At 67.4% G+C, this 18,528-nt stretch overlaps 2 protein-coding genes across 2 annotated transcripts; one reads left to right on the forward strand and one right to left on the reverse strand.

The window, feature by feature from the left end:
• Nucleotides 1–4,876: 4,876 nt before the first annotated feature.
• Nucleotides 4,877–7,456, forward strand: EMIHUDRAFT_207368 (hypothetical protein; the record flags this gene model as incomplete). Its single annotated transcript, XM_005774588.1, has 4 exons — nt 4,877–6,809; nt 6,930–6,976; nt 7,094–7,264; nt 7,403–7,456. 4 exons carry the CDS (start codon nt 4,877–4,879, stop codon nt 7,454–7,456), a joined length of 2,205 nt encoding a protein of 734 aa, XP_005774645.1.
• Nucleotides 7,457–7,517: 61 nt separating this feature from the next.
• EMIHUDRAFT_463681 (hypothetical protein) lies at nt 7,518–12,039 on the reverse strand. Its single transcript, XM_005774589.1, has 9 exons — nt 11,666–12,039; nt 11,290–11,595; nt 10,936–11,144; nt 9,950–10,832; nt 9,471–9,860; nt 9,244–9,431; nt 9,157–9,193; nt 8,863–9,033; nt 7,518–8,761 (listed from the first exon to the last, which is right to left on the reverse strand). Exons 3-9 carry the CDS (start codon nt 11,094–11,096, stop codon nt 7,787–7,789), a joined length of 2,805 nt encoding a protein of 934 aa, XP_005774646.1. The 5' UTR covers nt 11,097–11,144; nt 11,290–11,595; nt 11,666–12,039; the 3' UTR covers nt 7,518–7,786.
• Nucleotides 12,040–18,528: the final 6,489 nt, after the last annotated feature.

An 18,528-nucleotide genomic window follows, 5' to 3' on the forward strand; every position in this document is an offset into this window, starting at 1 on the left:
GCCGAGAGTGAGCGGGGCGGCGAGCAGCTGCTGGACGTACACCTGGCCAGATGTGGGGAGATATGGGGAGATTTAGGGAGATATCTGGACGTACACCTGGGGCCGGCGAGGTGAGCCGAGATTAGCTGAGATTAGCCGAGAGCCGAGATGAGCTGGACGTACACCTGGCCGGCGAGATGAGCCGAGCTGAGCCGAGATGAGCAGACGTACTCGAGCCGAAGTGTAGCCGAGAGCTAGCCGAGAGATGGCTCAGTGAGCAGCTCTAGCTACTGGCGCACACCTCGAAGGCCACGACGCCGACGCACGCAAGCACCGCACCCACGGGCGAGTCGCCTGGCCGATAAGAGCCGAGATCAGATAGAGCCGAGATGAAACCACCGCGCGCGCGAGGCGCCGTGCTCCGCGGCGTAGTTTGCGGGCAGAGAGACGCTCTCTTCGCTCCACGAAACATGCGGGTTCAGCCAGCGCAGCAGCCGTACCTAGCAGGACGGCTCCTGGACGGTTCCTGGAAGGCTCCGAGAAGGTTCCCGGGAAGGGCGATAGCGGGCCGCGGCTTGGCCAACTCGCACACCGACGCTCCACACCTCCTCCTCCTCCTCCTCTCTCTCCCTCTCCCTCTCTATCACTCTCGAATTGGCCCAGTCGCACATCGATGCTCCACAGCGCGAAAGGCAGCACCGCGTGCGCGAGCTCGACGCCGCTCCCGGCCACCTGGCCAGCGGCAGCCGATGTGTCGCCGAGGTGTCGCCGAGGTGTCGCTGTGGCTGATAAGTCACCGGCAACGGCTGCCACCCCGAGGCGACCGCGGCGGAGGCGAGGAGAGGAGCCGAGAGGCCGAGCAGCTGGAAGGTGTAGCTCTTCGGCGGCGTCACGCCGCGCGCCTTTGCGGTGATCGGGTGCAGGTCCGTCCCGCACGCGCTCCAGCCGGCAGCGACGAGCGCCGAAGAGGCCGCCATCGTGAGCAGAGGCACGCTGCACGCTCCCGGGTCGAGCGAGGCCGTGCTCCACCAGTCGGGCAGGCCCGGGACGCACGCGGCAAACAGGGCCGCCGAACCGGCAAGCACTGCGGAGGAGCGGCCCACGGTCGCCGGCAGGACCTCCGCCGAATAGGGCTTGCCGTCGAAGACCGGTGCCGTGGCCCTCGCCGCCGCCATACGAATGACCGGCGTCCGCGGCGATGGCGTGAGAGCGCTCGCAGAGGTGCAGGCGAGGAGACAGAATCGCAGTAGCATGTGCATTCGTGGCTCGCTGCAATGCGGCCGGCACTGCAGCAGGATTCGGGCAACGCACACTGTATGGGAGGACGGCACGCGCGCACGCCGCCACCACAAACAACAAACAAACACGTTAGTGTTGTTTGGTATTGAAGGTATTGCTAAAAATCTCTCTCCCCAAACAACAGACAGGCAAAACAAACTCAGACAGGGATTTTAAGGAGAGGAGTATGTGTTGCTAGCCGTCGCCCACCCTTGCGCCTTGTGGGCGTCTGCCTCTTCCACAATCTCTCTTTGCAGTCTGTCGCCCTTCATGCCGCCTCGCGGTCGTCCCACTCCTCTCGTCGTTCTCTCTCCAACTCGCAACTGTCTGTCGCTTCATCCTCTGTCTGTCTCGCCGCTCTCCTCTGCGGCTCTGCGCCTCGTCCTGCGACGCCGCCGCCGCCTGCCGATCCCTTGCTCTCGCGGCTTCACCCGCCTCTCGGCGCAACTCCGCCCTCCTCGCGGTGTATTTTGGCCCCTCGAGTTTATCATCAAGCTCTCCTCGGTCCTCGCGCAAGAACCACATTTTTCTGACTCCCACTCCGATCATTTCACATTTGCCGCCAAGACCCAAGTCATGTCGTTGCTCAGGTCCACTCTCGTTTCGAACACTCCTCTGTGAGTCTGGCAGGTGGCAGCTCTCTCTCTCCTGCTTCTTCTGCCGATCGGTACAAAGTAGTTGGCTCGCCGCCGCATTCTGTGAGTTGCCTTCCGGAGTGCCCGCCGTTTGCGTTGGCGACAGTAACGCCGAACCTGCTGGGCCGAGGCGAGAGGACGCGGGAGAATGGCGGACTATCCTCCGCAGGAAGGGCACGGCGTCGAGGGAGTGCAGGTGGACGTGCCTGGAGTGCCGGGTGTGGTGCCAAAGCCGGTCAACAACCGCCGGATTGGTGACGCGAGAATTGAGGGGGACGACATCGCCGACGGCTACCCCACAAAGATGCTGGGGATCTGTGTGGCATCAGTCTGGCTCATCGCCGCAGCGGCTGCACCCCGTAATGGTTACATGAGCTTGGACAATGGATCGGGTGACTTGTGGGACGTGGATCTGGACGGGCCGCACACCTATTGCATCGTCGTTGGGTCCATTGCGCTCACCCTTTGTGCGATCGTGCTCATGCTCATCAAGTACAAGCCGGAACCGCTCGAGAAGGTGATCTGCAACATTCGTGGCTCGCCCGTCAAAGGCGAGCAGTTTGTCGCCATCTTCCTCGTCTTTTGGTGGGCGGCGGCTGCAGCGGTGGGAACCTTCTACTCGCCTTTTGAGACCAACGTCGGGAATGGCTATTTCGCTCTCTGGGCACCGCGTCCCCGCCGCCCGCCCGAGGGCGACGTGACCTCTCGCCGCGGCTTGCTCACCCCGGCCTCCTCCCACTGCAGGCTGGGTTCGGCTTCTCTCTCTCCGCGCTCGGCGACTGCTACGAGACGGTGCGCAAGCAGCTGACAAAGAGCCGGTCGAGGTTGTCTAAAGCGGGCGGATTTGGTGCGCACCCAGAGCCTCCCTTTGGGCAAAGCTCGGCTGTGAAGCCACCCTTCTTGGTAGGCTCGCGCGACGACCTCTCGATCCACGCGCCTGCGATGGGCCTCTTTTGCGCGTGCATGGTTCTGCTGTTTGCGTGCATCAAGCCGCTCAGCGATGCCAACGAGGATGACCAAGATCTGTGGGAGGCGATCCTGGGCATCGTCGCCTCGATCATTACGATTATTATGACCCTGCTCTTCAAGTGCCTTGACGAGCAAGGATGTGTCGTTAAGCTCATGGTGTCGGTCATTGCGTGCTTGTGGATCATTACTGCCGGCATCCTCACCTTCCGCCAGGCACCTCATCGCCCCTCCACGCAACGCCCCAGACCCCCTTCCCTCAATGACGCTCTCGTCCACTCTCCGCCCAACAGCCCTTCACCGAGACCTCCAACGGGTTCTTTGCCTCGTATGCGAGCCTCTTCTTCTGCTTTCAACTCGTTGCGATCACATTCTTTGAGAAGTGACAAATATCGGCAGAAGGGGACGCGCCGTGACCCAATCCGATGCATGCACTGGCTGTGCGCACCTGATCGTAGCAGGATCGCAAGTTGACGCAATGTAGGTTGAGGGCACTACCTGCGCAGCCACACCGCGCACACCCAATGAGTAGACACTACGAGGGGGGCACATATTCTCGAGCCGATTTCTGTTAATTTCTTTCAAGTTTCATATCTTGGTAGTCTTTGTCTTTGTGCGGCGAGAGTTGAAAAAGCCACACGTCACGAACGCACAGCACCTGCGGTGCGTGGTGACGCAGACGGCATATAGTACGCTAGAGACAAGGAGAGAGTGCGGTTTACGCGCGTGCGCGCGGCGTGGGCTACATTGCCTCCTCCCCCCCAGCTCTCTCCTCGGCTCGCATCATGGGCCGCAGCCGAGGTGGAACGACGGTGTGCAAAGAGAGAGCTGGCTTTGCGCGCCGAGCCTGGGAGGCGTGCCGCAACTCGTTCGGAACTGGTCCAGGCGGCAACGGAGTGAAGCACACGTCTCGCAGCAGCACCATCGCAAACATCGCTTCCAGACCGAGACCAGTTGTTGAGTGAAGCAGCAAGAATGCAAAGCGTGCCGTGGTGTGAGGCCCATAGACATGGATGGGAAAGCCAGGCATGAAGGAGAATATGACACCGCCCGCACAAAATCCCCAGTAGACGCTCATCAGGGCAGCGCCTGCCAACGTAAGCACCACGGCAATTGACCTGACCAGCGAATTATCCGTTGAGTTCACGCACACTGCAGCGAGAGCCATGCAAGCATCTCCTCCCAGGGCGAGATTCATCATCATGGTAGGCGCAACAGCTGCTGCCGATAGACGCAGTGCGACCGAAGCAGCTACGTAGACGATAGTTACAGCTGAAATCTGGCTCTCTCTCGGTAAGCTGATCTCGACCATCGAAATGATGGAGTCGATTGCCTGGATCAGCGCCCCTCCCAGCTCATCCGAGGCCCGATCGGCCAGCAACAGCCAGCCAGGCATATCGTCGGCCATTCGTGGAACGCTGTCTCCTTGCGTGCCACTTGCGCGACCGCCTACCTACAGTGTACGTCCCAAGGAATGAATGAAGATTTTTACCCTCTCGTTGACTTTTAGCTTACCTGGGAGAAAAGGGAGACCGGGCTGTGTTCTCTATTTCGTTGTACGTACTTTTAGCTTACTGGGAGAAAAGGGAGAGGGGGTTGTTTGTGTTCTCTAGGCCCCCAAGGGCCCTACGCGCGGCGTGAGAGCTCGGAAGCGAGCTTTGCACGGCGGTCGAGGCTCTCTCTCTCTCGTTGTACGTATGTGGCTCTTTCCTACATTCCCGTAGGAGGGGCCCCCACCCAGCCAGGGCGCAGGGGCAGGGCCGCCGCCCATCAAAAAGGACTGCGGTACTCGAGTAGAAGACGCCCAATCTTGCCGCGCAAGAACCATACATCTCTTTTCACCTACCAACCTTAAGAAAGGCTCGCCCCGCTCTGGTGTCGGGATCTAGCCGGCCGCGGGCTAAATAAAGGCCCCCCGCGTCCGGGGCGGCTTGCAAGCGCCGGCCTCGATGTCGGGGGACTAGCAAGAGCGAGAGTTTGGCCTACTTGTTAAATAACACTCAGGCGCGTGAGCTGGCATGTCTGAAAAAGAGAGAAATATTGCGCCCGCCGAAAAGTCGAGTAGTCGACTCGCGCCGAAGCGAAGCGTTACAGTCTGCATGGACGCCGACAAAGGCGACTACGTCGAGGAGGAGGGGCACCTCGCGCCGCCGCCTCAGCTGGACGGTGGCGGTGCGGTGGTGGACTCGGAGGAGCTTCGCGCCGGCGCTCAGGATGAGCGCGCTGCAGCAGCGACGGAGGCAGCGCGGCTCGCTGATGGAGCAAAGCAGGCGGCGCAGGAGTCGGCGCTGCTCGAGGCACGGGAGGAGCGCGATCGGCTGGCCGCGGTGGCAAGCCCTTTGGATGAGGCAAAGCGGTCCCTCGAGGCGGCGAGACGGAAGCGCGACGCCCTATACTCGCAGCTCGAATCGGCTGAGGTCCACCTCGCAACTGTCGCGGCGGCGAGAAATGCGGCGGAGAGGAAGCTGGACCGGCTGGCGGAGCGCGAAGGGAGGCAGCGACAAGTCTCGCCTGTCCGAAATGCCCCGCCAGTCTCATTAGGCCAGGCGCCTTCGGCCTCTGACGCAAAGGCGATGAGGGACTCCTTGAAGCGAGTCAAGGAGGAGATTCGGGCGATGGAGCTCCGTCTCCCGGCTCACGAGGAGGCTCGCTTCCACGTGGAGAAGCTTCAGAACGAGCGCCGGAGCGCCAAAATGCGCGCGGCCGCGCTCAAGGCGGAGATCCGGCGTCTCCTTGACGAGACGACGAGAGAGCGGGGCGTCCTTGCGGCCCTAGAAGCGGGCGCGGCCCCCACAGACACAGAGCGGCGGGACAATGCGGAGGTGGTGCGGCTCAAGACGGCCATCGCGGCCGAGAACACCGCGCGGGCGTCGGCTGAGCGCGATGCAGCAGCAACTGCGCGCAAGCTGCGCGTGGTTCACACCGCCCTCGCGGGCTTCTTCACCGCTCACCGCCTTTCCTCTGCGAACTGCACGAGGGAGGAGCACGGCGCCGCTCTTGCCGAGTACGTGGCTGCGTGCTCCTCCACAGTCCACGAGGCGGAGAAGCGGGTTGGATTTCTAGAGGGCAAGGTGGAGCGTCTGCAGCAGCTCTACGACGAGGCGGCCGGTGAACTCACAAAGGTGGTGCATGCCAGAACGCGCCGCGCCATGCGACGGCGGCGACCGTTGCCGGCGCTAGAGCCCGGCATTGAGCGAGCGGCGCCAGAGGAGCTGCCTGCGGCGCCGCCGCCCGAGCCCATACTGGAGAGACAGCGGCCGTGGCGGACGGGCACAAAGCCGAGGTCGGCAGCGACCGCGCCCAGCCCGAGGCTTGCCAAAGCTGCGCCCAAGCAGGCGCCCAAGCAAGCTCGTTCTCCTGTCCGTGGAGGCCGCCGGTCTGGACGCAAGCTGGAGGAGAGGGCTGCAAACGTTCCGACCGACCGCGGCGCAAGCAACTCTGCACCGGCACCGAAGCCGTTCTTTGGGCTAGCTGCTGCAGAGACGAAGACTACAGAGGCCGCAGAGCCGACGCAGGCGACGGTGGCGCAAGTGGTGGAGGCGGTAGAAGAGGAGGGGGCGATGGCGGACATTGATGTGACGCAAGCGGTAGGAGCCATGGAGTACCGTGGAGGAGCTAGCGTGGCGAGGCAAGGCTCGGACGAGAGAACAGGGGCGATGGCGGAACAGGTGGCACAGGATGCGTCTACTCATCATGAGCCTGCTGATATGGTGGGGCGAGGCGATGCCGCAGACATGCAAGAGGAGACGGCAGTTGCGGCAGTGGAGACCAGCTCGAAGGCCAAGTCGGAGTCGGAGTCAGAGGTCGAAGCGGTTGAGACGCTAATGCCAGTGCTAATGCCAGCTGAAGCGACAGAGCCGTCTCAGGGATTTACCGACGACACGCAGGCCGAAGGTGAAAAGGGCACGGAAACCGACGAGAAGCGGGAGGAGGAGGAGGACACAGCAACCCGTTTGTCAACAAAGCCATCGCCAGCCCAGCCGGAGCCATCGGAAGCAACGGGCAAGGCGAGCAAAGAGAGAGAGGCGGAGGCGGGGGCGGAGGCGGAGGCAGACATGGAGGCGGAGGTAGCCAAGGTGGAGGCGGAGGCGGAAGCAGAGGTGTTAGCCGTGGTGGACGTTGAGGCAGAGGCGGAGGAGGAATCAAAGGCGGAAGCGGAGCAAGAGGAGGAGCAGGAGGGGGACGGGGAGGCGGAGGTTGAGGCGGACGCGAAAGCGGGGTCGGAGATAGAGCAGGATGTGTCGACGACAGCAGTGACCGCGGTTGCAGACACGCTGGAGGGAGAGAGGGTGACAGTGGGGCAGGCTGAGGACGGCGCGGTGGAGGATACAACGGCGGACAAGGTGGGCAAGGAGGCAAAAGCTGATGAGGTAGAGGGCTCTGCAACGCCAACGTGGGAGGCCGAGGTGGAGGGTGGGGCAGCGGCAGAGGGTGAGGCCGCGGCGGGGCGGGTTGAGGCATCGGAGGAGGCCGCGGGTGAGACGGCAGCGCCAGCGGCGGCACCGCCGCCGTCCGACGACCTTGGCGTCGATGACGCCCTTCAGGGTCAGCTGCCATCATCCGACGATCACGATGACATGGTCATGGACGATGAGTGACCCCACCCCGCCCGCCTCTGCTACCACACTCTCTTTCACGATCCCAGTCTTGTGAAGTTGTGTTGTTCAAAAGACCCGTATATACTCAAAAACTCCATCGCCATGACGTGAAGAAACAGACGGCAGAGAACCACATCCCACCAGAATGCAGAAACCATTGCGACACCCACCTTCAGTCACCGTCGAGCGAGCGGCAACGAAAGCGGGCTGTAGTGTGCGTGGCCACTGCACGGCGCGCGGACACCGTAGCGCCCTCCCACGTAGCTGGGCGAGTCCGCGCAACGTACAGGCCGGCCCGCCATGGGGCCCCAGGGGGGGCTCACTTGGGGCTCACTTGTCCTCCTCCCAGCGGATCCCAGACACGCTGAAGTCGCTGAGCAGCGGCGCCATCGCGTCGACGAGCTGCTCGAGCGTGGCCTTCTCCGCCTGCGCTGCGAGGAAGCTCAGCGGCTTGAAGGCCGCCTCGAGCCGCTCCGCGTCGGCGCCGCTGTCCTGCAGCGCTCGGGCGGCGAGGCCTTGCGCCGTCGCCCACGCCATCTTGTCCTTGGGCGTCTGCTCGGCGGCGCCGACGAAGCACGAGAGCGCGTCGACGAGGCGAGGCGGGTTGACGCCGTCGCGGAGGACCTCGCCCGCCCGCGCGTAGAAGCCCGCTGCCCGGCTCGAGGAGGCGAACGAGGCGGCGGCGCACCAGATTCGCGCAGCGCGCACAAGCGACACCCCCCGTGCGCGCTCCTCCGGCTCGCGGCTCGCGCAGAGCATGAAGGCGATGGCGGCGTGGTGGAAGGCGGCGGACCTGGCCTCCTTGGGCGCCACGGCCGCCTCGTCGCAGAGCCGTCGGCCGCCCGCCTCGAGGGCTCGCTTCTCGTCCCCGCCTTTGAGGAAGGCCTTCTCGGCGTGCGCCCAGAGCCGGTTCCGCTCGAGGTTGTCCGCCTGCCGGAGCCAGTCCTCGGCCGACGACTTGCGGCTCTTGGTCTTCGAGACGGAGAGGAGGCCCTCGAGCCCGCTCTCGGCGACGCCGGCGCGGCTCAGCAGGTCGAAGAGCGGCTTCCGCCGCTCGGTCGACGAGTCGTAGACGAAGCAGCGCTTGCGCGCGCGCGTCATGGCGACGTACAGCATCTTGAGCTCCTCGCAGAGGATGTTGTCTCGCACCGGGTCGAAGGGCGCGGCGCCGCGGTCGGCCGTCGCCGCCCCGGCCGCCGCCTCGTCGCCGTCGAGCGTGCTGAGGACGGCCCACGTGCACTCGCGCGGCGAGTCGGCGAAGAAGTCGAAGATGCAGACGTCGTCGAACTCGAGGCCCTTGCTCTCCTGCGAGGGGGCGGCAAGCGTGGGCGGGGTGTGGTGTGTGGTGTTGTTGTGCGTGCGTGTCTGCGCGTGCGCGGTCAGGTGGGTAGTGGTGCGGGTCGCGCCTCGACGGTGAGGACGAGCCCGGACTGCAGCAGCGGCGGCAGCTTCTTCTTGGCCGAGGCGCTGCGCACGATGACCACCTGGTTCGCGCCCATCTCGCACAACCCCAGCTCGTCCCCCGCGAGCATCATCTCCGAGACGCGCGCCGGCGTCGTATCGGGCAAGAGGGCGGGCTGGCGAGGGACGGGCGGGCCAGGCGGGAGTGAGAGGGTCGGGCACGGGGCAGGCGCTAGCTGGTGGCGGCAGGGACAACGAGGGGCTGTGGGGTGGGGGGAAGTGTCTCGGAAGTGTCTCACCGGCGGGCCGAGGAAGTGGCCGCGCTCGTCGTTGAGCCTATCAACACGAAGAGGGGTGAGCGCCGAAGATGAAGGCTGTGCAGAGACGCGCGCTTGTCGTCGAGCCGGTCGAGCGTGGTCGGGAAGAGCTTTGTGAGGAGCGAGACGAGCGCGTTCGCGGCGGTGAGGATGCCCGAGTGAGTGCGGTAGTTGGTGATGAGCTGCGCGGGCTTCGGGCGGCCGTCAAACAGCAGCCGCACGTCGGTGAAGCGGAAGCCGACGCCGCGCGTGATGGTCTGCGCCGTGTCGCCGCAGACAAAGAAGCCGTCCTACACGTCGAGGGAGAGCGGGTCATCTCGCTCTCTCTCGCGCAATCTCGCCGCGTCACCGAAGAGGCCGTCCTTGTCGGTCGCGGCGTCGTGCAGCAGCGCCAGCTCCGCCATGGTCAGATCCTGCACCTCGTCGATGATGACGCGGTGCAGCGGCGAGTGCCGGACCTCGCCCTGGCGAACCTGCGTGAAGAGGTGGAAGACGACGTCGCACACGTCGTACAGCCTGTGCCGCCGCTTCTTGCGCAGGTAGTCCTCGAAGGCGTCGTAGGCGACGCCGCGCATCTCGGCGGGGAGCGGCGACATCTTGCTCGCCAGCGCGATGTACTCGTCGCGCGAGAGGTAGCCCTCCTTCGTCTTCATCGCCTCGCGGCTGCCCTTGATGTAGGAGAAGGCCTACGCGGAAGGCTCTGGTAGGGGTCTCGGACGGGTCTCGGACGGCGCGTCCCGATGTAGCGGGTCGCCTCGCGGTAGAGCGTGCTCACCGAGAGAGAGCGCAGCGTCTTGTGCCCCTGGAAGAGCTGCTCAAACATCTCGAACGTGAGCAGCTCGCGGCGCGCCTCTGGCGCGGCGTTCCCCTTCTGTCGCCGCTGCCGCGCCGCCGCCGCCGCGCCGCCACGCGCGTCGCCGGCGGACCGCGTCGGGCTGTCGTCGCCTAGTGGACGTGCCTCGGACGCGTCATGGACGTGTTCATGGGCAGCGGGCGCGCGCGTCGGGCGGTCGTCGCCCTCGGCGAGCTCCATGTGCGAGAGGAGGGAGGCGAGGCCGTCGCCAGTCCCGTTGATGGCCTCCTTGAACTGGGCCTCCTCCTGCTCGGACTTGAACCAGCGCTGGTCGGGCGGGAGGCAGCGGTCGAGCAGCACCAGCCACTCGGAGGAGGAGAGGAAGAGCGGCGCTTGCAGCTCCGGCTCGGCGGCCGAGAAGTCGAGCTTGAGCCGCTCCGAGTCGGCAGGAGGCTCGCCGAGCGGGAGCATGAGCTGCTCGGAGTGGCTCTTGACGCGCGACGCGAGGGTGACGCTCTTGCACAGGAAGAGCACGTTGGTGTGTGGCGGCAAGCCCCCCTCGATGGCGCTCAGCTCCTGCGGCGTCGGAGGCGCCGTCGCCCTCTCGTCGCCGCTGGCGCGCTCACGCAGCGCCGCGTCGCGCGCCGCGCGGCGAGCCGAGTTCGTCTCCTGCACTCGGTACAGGATCTCGAGGGCGAGGCTCGTCTTGCCGGTCCCGGAGCGGCCGACGAGCAGCGTGGAGCAGGTCGGCTGCGGCGGAGGGACGAGGGACTGCTCGTGCGCGTCGAGGAGCAGCGGCAGGTGGAAGCCGCGCTGCGCGAGGTCGCACGCCTCGCCGAGCAGCTCCTCCGTGAGGAGGAGCAGCCTACAGGTGCTCCGAGGGGGTGGTCCGACACTCTTGCGGGAAATGCGGCTCGCGGGGCGAAGAGCCGGTTTGCCGCGAGAGGTGGTCCGACACGGCGTGCCACTTGATCACGTACGGCACGCTCACGTCGCCGCCCTCGTCCGAGTGGACGGGGTGCCACTGGTCGCCGGGGTGGGAGAGCTCGTTGTTGGTGCCCATCGGGAAGGAGCCCGCCTCGGAGTCGGCGAGGCTGCCGTAGCCCCACGCCTCTTCCACGTACGACATCACCTCCTCGAGGTGCGCCTCGGACGTCTCGACCGACCACACGCGCACCTGGAGGAGAGAGAGGCGGCGGCGAGGAGTGAGGGGGCGGCGGAGGAGAGGCAGCGGGGGAGAGAGTCAGCAAGGGAGGAGGCAGCAGGGAGAAGAGGCAGGAAAGGGGCCGGTGAAGGAGAGAGGCAGCAGGGCCAGCAGCCACCGCCTCGGCGCCGGCCGCCTCGAAGAAGGGGCGAGCGGCGGAGCCGCGCTCCCACACGCAGTGGACGTCGCTGCCCGTGGTCTTGTTGCCGGGCGGGCGCGCGACGAAGAGGTGCTCGCCGTCGAGCCGCTTCGAGACGCTCTCGCCCGCGCCGGTCGCGAGGGCGTGCAGCGTGCGGATGGCCTTGCGGCGGCGCGTCACGTCGAGGAAGGCCAGCTGGAGCAGCACGTGCCGCGTCACGACCACCTGCACCGGCTGGCACTCGAAGCCGTGCTGCTCGACGAACTTCCGCTCGCGCTCGGCCGCCTACAGGCAAGGTTCTGAGAAGGATCAGCAAGAGGTCGATGCCCATCTCCCGCGCTCGGCCGCCGCCCGCCGCTGCCGTCGCCGCCGCAGCCGCCGGCGCGGTGGCGCTGCCCGCGGCCGACACGACGGCGCCTGGACGAGCTGCGGACGACGTATTGCCCTTGAGCGGGGCCGCGGCGCCGCCCTTTAGCGGCGGCAGCTTCTTCGGCTTGGAGGCGCTTGCCGCCGCGCTGTCGCGTCCGAGGAGGGAGGCGACGGTCGCATCGGCGTTGAGGAAGGAGTCGATGCAGGACGGCGCGCCGCCCGCCTTCTTGAGCCGGTCCTCCGCCGCCTGGGCCTTGCGCGCCGCCTCGGCCTTGAGCTCTTCGACCAGCTTGTACACCGGGCCGGCCGGCTTGCCCTTGTCCTTGTCCGGATGCTCGCACAGGTCGTTCGGCTTTTGCTTCTTGAGGTTGAGGTAGGCGCCGTTGAAGACGTGCAGCCCGTGCTGCGGCTGGGCGACCAGCTGGCTCACCGCGTCGACGTCCTCCGCCGCGCACGCCAGGTGGACCGCCAGGTTGCCTCGCGCGTCCCGCACGAACGGGTTTGCGCCACGCTGCGCCAGCAGCAGCCCGAGCACCTGGGAGAGAGACGCCGAGAAGATGCGCCGAGAGGATGAGAGGCTCGGCGCGAGGAGGAGGGCGAGCGCACCTTGGAGGTGGCCTGTCGCACCTCGGCCGACCGGTCCGCGCGCGGGCAGATGGTTGGCTGCTCCTTGTCCGCCTCCCACACATACAGCCCTCCGGCCGCCGCCAAGTGCAGCGCCGCCTGCCCGCAGCAACGGCCGCCGTCGCCCCACTTGACAAAAGCAGCGGCGTTGGCGCGGAGCAGCGCCTCGACGAGGGGCACCGCCGACGCCTACTCTCGGACAAGCTCGGGCGGTCAATCTCGGGTCATCTCCGGTCAATCTCAAGCAGCGCCCCGACGGCCGGGGCCTGCGGCGCCATCGCGAAGGCATGCAGCGGCGCGCCCTCCCAGCTGCTGGCCGGCTGCTGCAGCCGCCTCTTGAGCTCCGCCTGCAGCACAGGCGACACCCACGCCTGATCTCGGGCAACCTCGGGCGATCTCGAGCAGTCTCGGCTCCGCCTGCAGACAGGAGGGCCACGCCGGCCACGGCACAAACGCGAGGAGGAGCCGGCCAGTCGACTCGTGCAGATGCGAGGCTGCAGCGGGTGAGGCGGCCGCCAGAGCCGGGTCGCCCTCAAAGACGTCTCGCTGGCGAATGACGCACGCCGCAATCAGCTCGGTCGCCGCGCGCCACGCGCGCGCCTCGCTCCTGCCCGCGCCGCCGCCCGCCTCGAGGCCGAGGTGCGCCCACGCCACCCACGGAGCGCCGCACCGCACGAGCAGGTCGAGCGTGTCGAGGCCGCCCTCGCCCCGCGCGGCCGGGTCTGCGCCGAGCTTGAGCAGCGCGCCGAGGACGGGCTCGAGCTTGCGGATGGTCAGGCCGCCATCCTACTCACAGGCACTCGCATTCTCCCATCCGCAGCTCGAGCTTGCGGGTGGCCGAACCGCCCTCCTGCTGCTTCGGGGCGACGGCGCCGCACAGCTCCACAGCCAGAGAGAGGAGCCGCGAGAGCTCGTCCGCCCCGCCGCCGCCCGCCTCCGAACCAAACTCGCCGGGCGGCGGAACGCCATTGCCGCGCCCCTCCGCCGCGGCTGGAGCGCCGCGCAAGCCGGAGAGGCCGGCCGGCGGGACGGCGAGCTCGGATAGCGAGATCGGTCGGCTCGCCATTCCGGGCTCCTCCTCCTCCGGAAGAGCAATCAGCCGCTCGATGGCGACGAGCCGCTCCTCGACACTCCCATCGCTCGCCTCGCCGAGCTCGGCCTCCAGCGCGCCGATCCGCTGCGCGAGGTCCGCGCCGGTTGCGGCAGGCTCGCTGCCGAGGCCCTCCTACTCACAGCTCCCGCCGTCTGCACTCCGCTCCTCTGTTCTCGGGCGGCGGGACCGCCGCCCAAGCCCTCCTCGCACCGCGCCACCCGGCGCGCCAGCTGCGCCGCCTTGAGAAAGGGCCCCGCCTCTGGCAGCTTCGCCACCGGGGGCGCCCCCTCGAGCAGCCTCTCGAGCATGTGCGCGTGGCCGCAGCACACGGCGTACGCCAGCGGGCTCGCGCGGGTCAGCCGCCTAGAGTGTCGACACAGCACGGTGAGCCAGCGCGCCTCGCGCGCACAACACACGGGCGTGCGTGTACAGTGCAGCACGGCGGCAGTGCAGCCGGAATACAGGCGAGCACGTGCCCTCTCAAGTGCTGGGGATACAAGGGCCTGTCTCGGCATCTGGGGTCAGCCGCGTCGGAGCGAACGGCGAGTAGCCAGCACGGAGGAAGGCCTGCGCAGCCGCCGCGTCGCCCACGGCGGCCGCGAGGTGCAGCGGCGTGAGGCTGCCTCGCAGCTCCATCCCCTGCCCGTGCGCGGCCCGCGCGTCGTGTGCGAGCCGCTCCACGAGCAGCGCACCGACGCCTGCGCGATCCGCACCTAAAGGCAGGCTCCGAGAAGGCTGCGAGAAGGTGCCTGGCAGGCTCCTGGAGGGGGCGCCTCCTCCGCCCGCACCGGCGATGCTCTGCAGCGCGCTGAGCAGCGGCGGCGGCGTGCCGAACAGCTGGAAAGGCACGGCCTCGGAGGCAGCCTCGAGCACCTGCGACAGCTCCGCGGCGGAGGAGACAACGGCAACCTCGCCGGCCTGCGGGGCGAGGAAGGGGAGGGGAGGGGGTGGGGAGGTCGAGAGGGCGAGAGGGCGAGAGAGGGCGAGAGGGCGAGAGAGGGCGAGCGAGGGTGCAAGCCTTCTTGCCGCAGAGCACGGCGAGGGCGTCGCGCTCGCTGCTGACTTCGCCGAAGCACTCGCCCACACGCGCGCAGAGCCGCTTGACGGTCCGGCTGCCGGAGGCCGCGGAGGCGCCGCGCCGGCTGAGGATGAACTCGAGCATCTCCTTGAGTGGGCGCCGCCCTCCGTCCGACTGCAGCGGCGGCCTAAGGGAAGGTTCCGAGAAGGTTCAAGAAAGGCTCCTGTGCCGCCAGCCTCCGTCCCGACTGCGGCGGCCGGCTTGGGCGGGAGCGGCCGCCGGCGGGCTCGCGGCCCGCCTCCTCCTTGGTCGCCTTCTCGCGCTCGTACGCGGCCCACTCCGTGTCCACCTGTTCACAGGCACAGCCGTGAAGAGGCGCCGTTCGCAGCGACCCGCAAAAGCCCACTCCAACCTCGTCGGTGGTCGGCTCGCCCATCGCCCAGCGCGACAGCGCGCCCGCCGGCATCGCGCCCCACAGCTGCTCGAGCAGCGCGCGCCAGCCGTCCGCCTCCTCGGTGCCGCCCTCGCCGCCGTGCAGCGCCCGCGCCCACGCGTGGTCCACAGCGCGCAACACGTCGGACGACGTGTGCCAGGCCGCGCCCGAGCGGCTGCCCGCGGCAAGGAGCAGGCCGAGCGCCGCGGTGTCGCGGCGCTCGACGGCGAGCCGGATGGCGCTCTTGCGCTCGACCTGCAGATCGAGGCCGACGGTCGGGATCGCCTCGGCGAGCTTCTGCTCCCAGCCGACCGAGGAAGCCACGCTCTGCACCCCCTCCTTGACCACCTCCTTGGCAGCAGAGGCGACGCCGGCGACGGCGCCAAACATCTTGGAGACCATGCCCTCCTTCTTGGCCTTCTTGGCCTTCTTGGCCTTGGAGGCCGCCGCCTTGGAGGCCGCCGCCACGTCCTTGACCTCCGCCGGCGCCGCCGCCGCCGCCGCCGTCGACTCTGCAGTGAGCTCGCCGCCCAATGACTCGCCCTCCTCCTCGCTGTCGGACTCGAGCTCCCTCCACGTCTCCCCCTCCGCCGGCCCGCCCGCCACGCCGTCCGGCGCGCAGCCGACAACGTACCGGCGTGCCGACATCTCCTTTTGCACCTCCGCGACCACCTTCTTGGCGTCGTCCTGGTTCGCGAGCTCCGTGAGGTCGGCCTTCGCGTCGTGGAGCTGCGTCTCGAGCTGCTGCCGCCGCTTCAAGCGCTTCTGCTTGGCAGTCTTCTCCTTCTTGCGCTCCTTCTCGTCCTGCTCCATGGAGGAAAGCGACTGCGACCCATTCCCCTGCACGCCCGCGCCGCCGTCGAGGCTAACACGGCTTGAGCCGGGGCGGGAGGCATGAGGCGACCTACGCAGAGGCAGGCAGGCGTAGAGGGACGCGGTGCTGGGAAGAGGAGGAGAGGACGAGGCACACCCAGAGACAGGCTCGGCGGCGGCAGCACTCGGCGCGAGGGCGGCGGTGAAGGCCCGCTCTGCGGCCTTCTCGGCATCCTCGACCGAGGCGCCCGCCTCCTTCGCCGCCCTCCTCGCCGCCGCCGCCTTCTCCATCGCCTCCCCCTCCAGGAGCTGCTGCGCCTTTGCGAGCGACCCGGCGCCCGTGCGCGCCTCCCACTGCTTGGTGGCCTTGCTCACGCCCTTCTCCGCGGCTTCGAGCGCCTTCTTCGCCTCCTCCTTGGCGGCCGTCGCCGCGTCGAGCTCCTCCTTGGTGGCCTTGGTTGGGGTGGCGAGAGCCGTCTGCAAACAAGGTCGGAGATCATGGGGCGTGCACCGATCGGGGAGCGGGCGACCGGCGTATAGGGCACCTTTTGGCCGGCGTTCAGCCGGCTCTCCATGTACGACGCGCGGACCTTCATGAAGGCCGCGTTCGCCTCCTCGTACTGGCTCTTCTTCGCCGCGAGCGCCTCCTTGAGCTTCTCGAGGACTGTCGACCCGTCGGCCGCAGGCGACTCGGGCTCCGCCTCCAGCGGCTCCAGCTCCTCCGGCTCAAGCTCGGCAGGCCCCATGTCCTCGATCATCTTCTTCATCCGGCAGAGCAGCGGCCCTCGCGCGTCGTTGACGTGCGATCTCGCGCGCTCGAGCAGCTTCGCGGCCTTGCGGAAGCGGCCCTGCTCGAGCAGGTCGAGGTGCTGCCTGCGGAGCAGCTTCAGCTGGTCGCAGAGCGCCTCCCACGCCTGCTTCTCGTCCGTCTGCACCAGCAGCCCCTTCACGTTGCCGAAGCGGGCCAGCCTGCCGCTCTCCTGCAGCTGCGACTGAAACTTGGCGAGCGCCTCCTTGACCAGCTCAAACGACGTTGGAGTTTGGAAGGCCGTTGCTCTCAGCTCGAAGTCGTGGAGCGCGTCGGTGACGCGGCTGTGGTCGAGGTGGGCTCGCTCTGAGTTGTTGCGCGCGAGGAAGCCCCACTCCTTTTGCTTGTTCTCGTCGAGGCCGCCCCAGCTCTGATCGAGCTTCGCCACTAGAGTCGACGCCTGCTCCTCTGCAGCGCTCAGCAGCGTCGTCGCAGCACCCTTCGTCATCGACTTCGCGCCTTGCTTTGCGACCTTTTTGCGGAAGGACTGAAGGTCTGCAGACCTCGGCGCCCACTGGCTGTCCTTGTCCTGGCCCTTCTCTCGCCGCAGAGCGGAAACGACGTCGGGGTGGTCGAGCAGCAAGCGCGCGAGAAGCGTGTCCTTGTACAGCTCCTCGCCGGTCACCTTGCACGGGCCACCGGCGAGGGGCGCCAGCTTGAGCGGCGTGCAGAACTCGAGGTAGCGCGCGACGAACTCGTCCTCGGGCATCTTGAGATGCGCGCCAAAGCGCAGCTTGCTCTGCTTGCTGCCGAGGAAGAGGCGGAGCGACGCGTCCGCCGGCGAGAGGAGCGGGCACATCTCGGAGGCGCCACGCCTCAGCTCGAGCGCGTTGCCCGCCGGCCCGCACGCGCAGATCACGTCGCCCTCCAGCAGCCCGGCGACCCGCGCTGCCCCGTCGCGGACACGCCCGACGGCGAGGCCGCGCCCCGATGGCTCTGCTGAGAGGTCGCACGCGACCGACTCGTTCTGGAACTTGAGCAGGGCGATATGGTGCGACGAGTCGGCCCCGACCAGCTGCGCCACCGTCGCGTTGGGAACGCGGACGCGGCACGAGTGCCACTGCTGCAGCTTCTGCAGGCGCTTGAGCGCCGACGCGTGTGACTTCTCGGACTCGACGATGGCGGTCTCGGCCTTCTTGACCGCCAGCCACAGCCGTTGCGACGCGTCCTTGTCGGCGCTCTGGCGGCTCGCCTGCTCAAGGATGCGGTGCCCTTTTTCCAGCTCTCGGTCCAGGAAGGCAATGTCTTCCTTGATCTTGCGCAACTTCTCCTCCGCGGCCTCCTTGTCCTTCTCGCCCGATTTCACCTTCTCCATCGCCTTCTCCTCGATCCTGCACACCTTGCCGGCCGCCCTCTTGCGCTGGCGGAGGGCCTTCTTGTTGAGAGCGCCGAGCTCGCTCTCCAACGAGCCCTCCGCCCCGACGGGGCCGCTCGATAGAAAGCTCGGCGCCAGCAACGAGACGCCCTTTGCCAGCAGGCCCTGCGGCTGCGGCTGCGGCTCGCGCCCAACGAGCAGCTTCGAGACGCTCAGCTGCAGCCGCACGCCGGCGCAGCGAGCCGACGAGGGCGCGGTCGTCGAGAGGGACGCGTCGACGACACGTGCATACCTCTCGCGGCGAGCCACCCGCATGCCCAGCATGAGGCGCGCAAACGTGATCGCCTTGGACCGCTCCTGCGCCTCGACAGTCTCGAGATTGCGGTGCTTCTTGAGGCCTTCCACGGCCGTCCGCAGCACCTCTTCCTGCTCCTCCCGACTCTTCTTCCTAAACTGCGAAGTCAGCTCCGTCGTCTTGACCTTCTTGTCGTAGGTCCGCCGCTCCGTCTCGAACTTGAGGACGGCCTGGAGCGCCGCCTCCTCGGCGACGAGCGCCTCCTTGGAGTGCCTCTTCATCCGGTCCGCCTCGTCCTTGACGACCTTCTCGCCGCTCGCGAGGTTGCTGCAGGAGGACTCGGCCGCGGGACGCTCGCACAGCTCCGCGTCGCCCACCTCACAGCCCGACTCGCGCAGCATCCCGACGACCTTGGCGGCGTCTGTCGCGCCCGTGAAGGAGAGCTCGACG

This window comes from Emiliania huxleyi (genome assembly GCF_000372725.1).
Source record: "Emiliania huxleyi CCMP1516 unplaced genomic scaffold EMIHUscaffold_31, whole genome shotgun sequence".
In the NCBI taxonomy this organism is placed as follows: domain Eukaryota; phylum Haptophyta; order Isochrysidales; family Noelaerhabdaceae; genus Emiliania; species Emiliania huxleyi.

What these genes read in the sequence shown, in the direction of transcription:
- EMIHUDRAFT_463681 (XM_005774589.1), bottom strand. Translation starts at nt 11,096, where the DNA reads ATGTCGTACGTGGAAGAGGCGTGGGGCTACGGCAGCCTCGCCGACTCC. An exon ending in AGCGTGCCGTACGTGATCAA is followed by an intron (nt 10,833 to 10,935) that starts GTGGCACGCCGT and finishes GAGCACCTGTAG; the next exon opens with GCTGCTCCTCCTCACGGAGG. An exon ending in CGGCTCGACGACAAGCGCGC is followed by an intron (nt 9,194 to 9,243) that starts GTCTCTGCACAG and finishes TCGTGTTGATAG; the next exon opens with GCTCAACGACGAGCGCGGCC.